Genomic DNA, 8,190 nt, shown 5'->3' with positions numbered 1-8,190 from the left:
GAGAGGTAACGGTAAGCTACTGCTAAAATAGCTCTCTTCGCAGTATCCTCGTCAGAAGGGGGAGCAAACAACAGATCAGCGTGAGCCGTTAATTAGTTCTTCTTTCCTTTTTTTTGCGGGAGAATTAGTTCTTTTTCCCAATGTTCAACATAAACCTAAAATGGGCACCAAAGCCGCCAAGGTATCGATCCTCCTGGCCAAAAATTCTTAGAGGATGCTAGAAAAAAGTGAAGGAAGAAGGCAGAAAGCAGTGTGCAGATGTGTCTTTCGCGAGGAAATTCCCTGCCCCACTCATGCACGGAACCACACTATAAAAGCGCACTTCGTCCCACAACATTCTTCGTCCTACAACGCACCAACACACACAAACCCAACCAAGCACATAGTAACATCGACCGATCGGCATGGCGCACTTCCAGGAGGTGGACTACTGCTCGGAGGAGGTGAGGGCGGTGGGCAACCCGGCCCGCCGCGGCGGCGGCGTGCAGGAGCACATCGTCAAGGAGACGTTCGTGCAGGAGTTCGACACCTCCGGCCGCCGCCACGGTCACCACGGTCACCACGGCCGCGGCTCTGGTCACTTCGAGGTGCGCGAGAGCAGGCTCGAGGAGGACTTCAACACCCGCACCGGGGAGTTCCACGAGCGCAAGGAGAACTTCGTCGTCAGGGCCGATGACTGAGCTTACACGTAACGGAGCACACTACGATGTGTGTATATGTATGCATGTCAGCAGTATATGTATGTGTGATGTTGCGCACAGTCGTATAGCGTATGCAGGCGTGCGTGCTTGGCGGCCATCAGCCCCTATCGCGCGCCCGTGCAGCGCTTAAATAAGCGCTAATCGTGAACCAGAATAAAGCTTCTCGTGATTAGTAGTATTACTCTGCTTCCAGTCTCTTTTGCCAGACTATTTTCCACCAAACGATGCTGCACGCATGCAAGCAAAATGATTAACGGAGAAGCAGTTCCAACCCAAAGACATGGGAGCAAGACCTTCAAGATTTCTTTGACAGCGTCGCCTCACGGGATGGAGACCAACAACAACAGTCCAGAGTAGAGGCCGGACTTGTGAACGCCAGCTTCAGATCCTTCCCAGGTGCATGGTCAGGAAAATTGGAAAACCAAATTGACGCCTGAAGGTGGAAAACCAAACTGAACCTACTTGATCAATGAAACTCTCCATTCACCAAAAACAAAATTCTAATGACCTCACTAGTACTATAAATTTGCCATTAAGAAAGAACCGTGTGCATCATTCTTCCGTTCAACCAGTCCGTATGTACCGTGATTTTCTCTTGGGCTCTCACAATAGAACAAAGACACGACTATTTCTTTCTTGATGAACTAGATCCAAAACAGAAAATCACAGATCGACCAAAACAGAAGCACAAGAATCATGCACATAAGGGATGCTGAGGTCATTCATTTTCTAGGAGCCCATCCCGTTTAAAAAGTACTCTACATGCAAGGTTCGTGCCATCCCAAGAGTCTCACTAGAAAAAAAAAAGCAGCAATCAACAACAGAAATATACGATTCCTTGTCATCCAAAAACTTATAGATCTCATGATAACATAAACATAAGCTCAAATATTCCCGAACCATGTCTAAGATATGTAAATAAACTCCAAATGTTAAAACTTCAAAGTTATCGGTCCATTCTTCTGACTTTTTAAAACAAACGGTATGTAAACTAACTTCAATTGTCAAATAAAGAAACACAACAAATTCTTCAGAAAAATGGAGTCATGATCATTTGTTCACGGCGAGGTGCTGCATGAGGCCACGGCGTAGTTACGCCTCGCCACCGCCGCCGCCCGCTCCCCTCACCGCAGCGGCCACGGGGTCAGCATATGGCGGCCATGGGAACGCGATCCCAGTCAAGAGGTCGACGAAGCTGCAGCGCGGCCAGCTCATCTCCAGGAACGCCTGCTCGTCCTCGGTTATCCGCAACACGTCCTGCTTGGCGGTGGGCTTCTGGAGTAGGATGGTGCCGGGAATGGTGACCATGCTGAGCCTCTTGGCCTCATCTCTCAGCTGCGGCTCTACGGTAACGAAGCCAAGCTTCTTCCATGTGTCCTCTACCTCGGCCACCGCCGAGATCACCAAATTCTCCACCTGCACCGATTCTAGCACCTGACGACTCAAGAGATGCACATGCATCAGTGCAATACTTACAAATGATGTGCCGAAAATAGATAGAAACAAGTAGTGTTTCACGTGTGTTGTGGCAACCTTGTCGATGGCATTGACGAGGTGGCGCATCATCCCTTGTCTATGGTACTGCGGCAGTGTGCACGCGAACGGCATCTCCGCCAGCTTGGCGCCATGGAACCTGCAAATTAAATTAAGACACATATGTATCTGAGCGTGTTCATCTGTATATATACAATTGAAATTAAAAACGAAACTAAGACCATATGATTTCTTTATATGAACCCCCCAAAAGAAAAAGAAAATGCGGCGAAGGGATGGATGCGCCCATATATAGAGATACCTGAGCAAGGCTACCGATATGATCTCCGTGTCCTTCTGCAGAACTATGGTGTAGAAACCTTCATAGCTCAGCCGCTTGAAGTCCGATCTGCACCACAACATCCAAAACACAGTCAATCGAGTCTTGTTCAGAACCTTGATCTGCCTCACACTGAGAGAGAGAGAGGGAGAGAGAGCCCCGGCATGCTTACTCGAGGCTGTAGACGGCCTGGCGAATCATGTCAATGCCGGTCAGCCGGTCCTTCACAGGGTTGAAGCACTCATCCAGCACGCCAAACGCCACTGCCAGCTTCGCATTGCACTCCAGCAGGGCGGCGGAGTCTGACGTCATGGAGCCCCGCTGGATCTTTAACAGGGACCATGAGTGGCCTTCCTCGCCGATGCTGGTCGTGGCTCCCACCATGTTTGACAGATTCACTGCTATCTGAATAAAAAATGTAACCATGGCCGTGCTATGGTCAGCAGGTTTTATGGTAAAATAACGGATTATACTAAACTTCAAAGAAATAAAGTCCCTGAAAGCAAAAAATGTATGTTTCATCAGGTGCTTTTACCTTGTTGCAGGCTTTGCTGCAGTAGGGGGCGATCTCGTGCCCGTCCAACAGGGACGCGCGGCAGTGGTGGTGATCTGCATGCATGCAGAGGCATCATCAGTGAAGTACTTTTCATCAGTGGAGATCCTTATTCTTCAGAGACACGAGAGAGAGTTGCTTACACTTGCGGGTGCACTGGTTGCACTTGGAGAGGCCGCAATGGCCATCATCATCGGCGGAGCACAGGAAGCAGCGGCAGTAGTGGCAGACCCAGGAGTCCTCAGGGACCTGCACGGCAAGGCACTCCGGGTGGAAGGTGGATGGGCAGCTGTCGCAGCACAGCAGCTGTCCGCCGTCTGCGCACACACCGCATGCGTCGTCGCTCCGGTCGTCGTCCCCGCCATAGTTGGTCCCGTCGAGGGGGAGGGCTCGTTCCTTCCTGCTCTGCTTGGCGAGCAGCAGAGCATGCTTCTTCTCCTGTGTGCTCCTCTCCCGTTCTTTCTCCAGCGCAGCCCGTGCCTTCTGCTTGGCGTGTAAGGTCCTCAGGTCCTCCCCCTGCCACGCCTCCCGCACGCACTCCAGCAACGACTTGCCGGACTTTAGCAGGAGCCTCTCCCACAGTGCCGAGTCCTCGGAGCCGGCGTGGGACGAGAAGGTCGGGGGCGCCATCGCGGTGTTGCAGCAGGTGCACTGGATGCCGGCCCTAGTCACCGCGCCAGAGGCCTTCGCGGCGAAGCTGGTGCTGTCCACGTACGAGACCTTCTCGTTCTCTCTGAGCACACCGGAGTCGATCAGCCATGTCAGGATGGTGTGCTTCTTGGCTCCGGCCGCCGCGGTGCCGGACGTGCTACTGTTATTCCTGCTAGGCCTCCGGCTCGATGGCACGACCGAGGCAGAGGCCGTGCTCTTCTTCTTCCTGCTGTTGCTTGGAGCCGAGACAGTCTTCAGCTGGTCGTTGCCTTGGGCGCCATGGTGCATGCTCGCCGGTTCCCCAGCGTCAGATTTCTTGCCGGGCACCTTCCTGGATTCCGCTAGAGTGCTGCTCCCCTTGGGCGCGCGTGTCTTCCGTACGCGGCCATTTACAGGCACGGCAGTGCCGCCGTTGCCACCGGCCGGTGGCACGTTCTTGCCCTTCCCAGCTCTGGTGTTAGCAGGAACGATCTGAAGCGGCCTCTCGCTCACTGGTTGGCCATGGCCAACGTCAGTGCCGCTGGGAAGGTGGTTGCCGCCGCCGTCTCTCTGTACGGCAGAAGGCCCGCCATCGGCGCTAGCCCCCTGTTTCCGGGAATAAACAACAGGTGGTGGCATCCCACGGCCACTCCTGGGGGAGAACAGTGGCGGCGTTCTCCCATTGCTCTGCATCGACAATGGCCGGAAAGAAGAACCCCGCCCCGCCACTGCAGTCCACAAAAGATTCACGCATTAATTCACAATCTGTAAATTTCATAACCATGCATTCCACAAAGTATTGCATACCCATTTCATAGAGTTTTTGGACACTATTTCAAATTCAGCTAAAGTCTACACACATGCTTTAATGCAATTTCAGAAAAGATGCACAATCAAAAGACCGCTAAATGCTAATCCATGTCGCCCACTCCCACGTCAACCAGTTAGTAAATTGTGTGTCCTTGAGTCCATTGGCCATATGGTGGGAGATGAAGTGCTATCTTGGATCCAATTGACGACCCTACACCCCCTTCCCCCATTGTAGGGGCGATTTCATGGACTCTGGTGGCAAAAAACATGTCCATTCATTCTACTCAGAAGGGCACGTACTTTGCCATCCTGACGGTGTCAAGGTGCATTTGGAAGCATCCCAACATTATCTTAGCTCGCATCCTTGACACGATCAAGGCAGAAGTCAGGCAGCGGCGACCCTGTGGACGAGGGATCTAGCGATGTTGCTACTGGCAGGGGCGATGCCTAGCGATTAGAGGTGTCATGTTGTAATATTGGATGCTGCCCTTCTTAGGGGCTGTATAAATTCTTCTTTGCATCGAGATGCAAGACTTTTGAGTTTTCTTGAAAAAAAAATCAGAAGACTCTAATACACAATGATTTAAAAAGTCACAGCATATTTTTTGCACAAAACTGAAGCAATTTCAATAAGAAAAATGGAATTAGAATGTAGTTTTTTAATACTAGATTTCATTTCTATTTTAATTTTTTGGATACATTACACATGAATTTCACAATTATTTTCTTCCTATTTTCATAAGTTTAGATGCAATATACATACATTTCAAAAGAAATCAACTACACTACATATGCATTTCACTAGGTTCATAATTTCGAATGCACTACAGATGAATTTGCTAACTAAATTATATTACACAAAAGATCAACTAAATTTTACAAAAAAGTTAGATCCCTATTTCATAATTTCAGTAATACTATCCATGCATTTCAAAACTATTTTGTTCATATTTTCATAAATTCAAATGCACTACTTCGCCTTCGGAGTCGTCCTGGCATGTGTCTATGGTGAACTAAGAGTGGAAAATAGACATCTTATGTGGTCTACCATTCAGTCCTTAAAAGCGGTTTCCAATCTGCCTTGGATGCTTGTGGGCGACTTTAACAAACTTTGTGGCAGTACGAGCATTTTTCCCTTATACAGCTAGCTGAGAACCAGATGGTAGCTTTCATGGATGTGTTGCATGTCTGCAAATTGACAGAACTTAGTTTCTCAGGCGCAAACAGTACTAAGTCTTCTCAGAGCGAGCAGGTGACCTCCCTGAAAATATTTCGTCCGCGTGGGCTAATGCCAATCCTAAGCACAACCTTGGCGAGATTTAGATGCTCCTGACAGACAAGGATCAACATCTACTGCATTTGAGTTTGTTCCTGGTAGTAACAGGCTGTTAGCATTAACGCCGGTTGAATCCTCCCTTATTGCTTCTCATGACAATGACACTGATCAAAGAACCACTCAAGTTGGAAGACTGGTTACTCAAGGAAATATCAAGGATATGATGAACCGTTGGGAAATGAATAAGTTTGACTTGAAAACAATAGTCGGTGAAGCACTACAATCTGGTCGACTACCGTTGGCAGTTCTTCAGCTGCAACTGTTGCGCCAGAGGGAATCATGTTCTGGTGATGATTTTGATGATGTTTTCTCCGAAGTTCATGAAATAGGAAGATCCATTGTTTATGATCTGTTAATGAAGGTACCCATAGCTTAAAAATGTGTCTCCCCGTTATTTTCTGAGGTCTAACACATAAGTTTGCAGGGTGAAAGTGGACTGGCTGTAGCGACACTAGAAAGACTAGGAGATGACATAGAGTCGGACCTTAGACAACTTATGCAAGGTACTGTCAGACGAGATGAAACAGCGTGGGTACATGCAATCAAATGAGTGGAAGATGTTGGAGACCTTAGCACTGGTTGAGGTTTGCTTCTGCATCCTGTTTTAGCTAATTGAAAAAATTCTGTTCTTACAATATATTTTGTTTCTGTAATACATTTCGAACACATAGAAAGAAAATAAATGTTTGCACGCTGTTTGTTTCCGTACTGACCAACCTTTTTTCTTTTGTGGAAAAGCGTTTTTACCCAAGCAGCAGCTTCTGGGACACATATCTTGGCAGGGAGAATGTTATTCATGATGCTGTAAATATTGTTACACTTCCAGGGGAAGATAAACCGGTGTTTATAGCAGTGGTGAAGGAATTTTTTCTCATTGGGATAATGCCTACAAATGCTAACATAACGTCTATAGTCTCATTCTGAAGATTGACCAAGAAGAGGTGATGAAAAACTTCTGCCTATTAGTCTATTCTGATGCACATATTTTTGTCACATCCGATGCACATATGATCCTCCAGACAAAAACTTCCCAGCTGGCTGAGCAGGATTTCATTGTCTGGTAAGCTGACAAACGTGGCACATTCTCTGTACGAAGCGCCTATCGGCTAGGATTTGCTGCACGTCTGGATGAGCAGCAGGTAGAGTGTCGAGCTCTAGGCCTGACAACCACCTACAAGACTGGGCTATGACTTGGCACAGTTTGGCTCCCTCCGAAATTGCAGTTCTTCGCCTGGAAGCTGGCGACCGAGGCACTCGCCACCCAACAGAGCAAAAAATATCGGTTGCATCTGGAGAATCATGGCACCTACCGGTGTGTGGTGTGGAGGAAAAGGACGCACTGCATGCCCTATATCGGTGTCTGCATATGTGTGAACTATGGCACGTGATGCGCTAGTACTGGGACTTACCAGAAGATGAACTGATGTGTGTTGATGGACATGAATGGATTATGCACCTTCTTCAGCCATTGTGCATTGAACAACACCTTGGTGTTGCTCATGCTCTTGCGGAAATTTCGGTTTGTGCGAAATGAAAATCACACAGAATAAGCCAATGCCTTTGCATGCGGTTGCGCCTCTTTGTGTAGAGACACGGAGTCCATCATGCTTATTAATGAACACCCACATGCAGACTTGAATAAAGGGAAGCGGGTCACTGAGCTTAAAATAGGTAGCCTGCTTGTACTCGTGTTGAGAGGCCAAGGTGGTGTGGCTCACAACCAGGATGGGTGCAGCTCAACATAGATAGCTCTTTCGTGAAGGAGAGCAGGGTGGCTTGCTGCTGGCTCTACAACTATTTCTCCCCGCTAGACGCAAAACTTGATACATGTAATGAAGGCCTATGGCTAGCCTTGGCTTGGTTCCAACTGCCCATCATTTTTTCCAGAACACGCAGGAGATCTGGGTGCCTACATATTATGATAGGAAAGCAGTGACGATTACAAGTTTGTGCCACCGTACAGGGGGTGTGTGGGGAAGAGGCAGCTCAGGCCATCCGCGTGGGCACGCAACGGGACTACTTGCTTTAGACTAGCGTTACCCACCTTCCGCCGATCGCGAAAATATTCAGGGATCTTCTCTATCGCAGCCATAGGGCCTAATGAACGGTTCTTGAAAACTCACCGGTTGTGCTCGGGCCAAATGCATCCTAGGGAACAAAGGATCACCGGATTGACGCATTTGCTCATCTTTGGGGGAATGGCAGTTTGGCAGTAAGACCACCACTCGAGGATTGAGTCATCAGTTGTGGGTGCGAGGTGAGCAATGCCAATCAACTGGAGAGCGTCGTACCGGTCTCCCGCGCAAAGACAAAACATAGGAGGAGGTGCTCGATCGACTCATCTTAT

The 8,190-nt window shown here is 48.7% G+C and overlaps 2 protein-coding genes across 5 annotated transcripts in view; one reads left to right on the top strand and one right to left on the bottom strand.

The window, feature by feature from the left end:
* The first annotated feature begins 343 nt into the window (after window positions 1-343).
* Window positions 344-882, top strand: LOC119278045. The gene has a single exon (XM_037559395.1). The coding sequence runs from the start codon at window positions 405-407 to the stop codon at window positions 678-680; it is 276 nt and encodes a 91-aa protein (XP_037415292.1). The 5' UTR covers window positions 344-404; the 3' UTR covers window positions 681-882.
* Window positions 883-1,515: 633 nt separating this feature from the next.
* Window positions 1,516-8,190, bottom strand: part of LOC119278043 (increased DNA methylation 1-like) — a 15,036-nt gene continuing 8,361 nt past the window's right edge. For all 4 annotated transcript variants that reach the window (XM_037559392.1, XM_037559394.1, XM_037559391.1 and 1 more), the window contains 6 exons: window positions 3,211-4,425; window positions 3,050-3,123; window positions 2,687-2,919; window positions 2,497-2,583; window positions 2,235-2,334; window positions 1,516-2,135 (listed from right to left, as the gene is read on the bottom strand). In XM_037559392.1, coding sequence (XP_037415289.1) covers window positions 1,794-2,135; window positions 2,235-2,334; window positions 2,497-2,583; window positions 2,687-2,919; window positions 3,050-3,123; window positions 3,211-4,425 — 2,051 coding nt within the window. In that variant the 3' untranslated portion in view covers window positions 1,516-1,793. The remainder of the gene's footprint in view (window positions 2,136-2,234; window positions 2,335-2,496; window positions 2,584-2,686; window positions 2,920-3,049; window positions 3,124-3,210; window positions 4,426-8,190) is intronic.

This window comes from Triticum dicoccoides, chromosome 3B (genome assembly GCF_002162155.2).
Source record: "Triticum dicoccoides isolate Atlit2015 ecotype Zavitan chromosome 3B, WEW_v2.0, whole genome shotgun sequence".
Classification (NCBI taxonomy): domain Eukaryota; kingdom Viridiplantae; phylum Streptophyta; class Magnoliopsida; order Poales; family Poaceae; genus Triticum; species Triticum dicoccoides.
The sequence above is the reverse complement of the archived record's forward strand: the minus strand, read 5'-3'. Positions and strand labels throughout refer to the sequence as shown.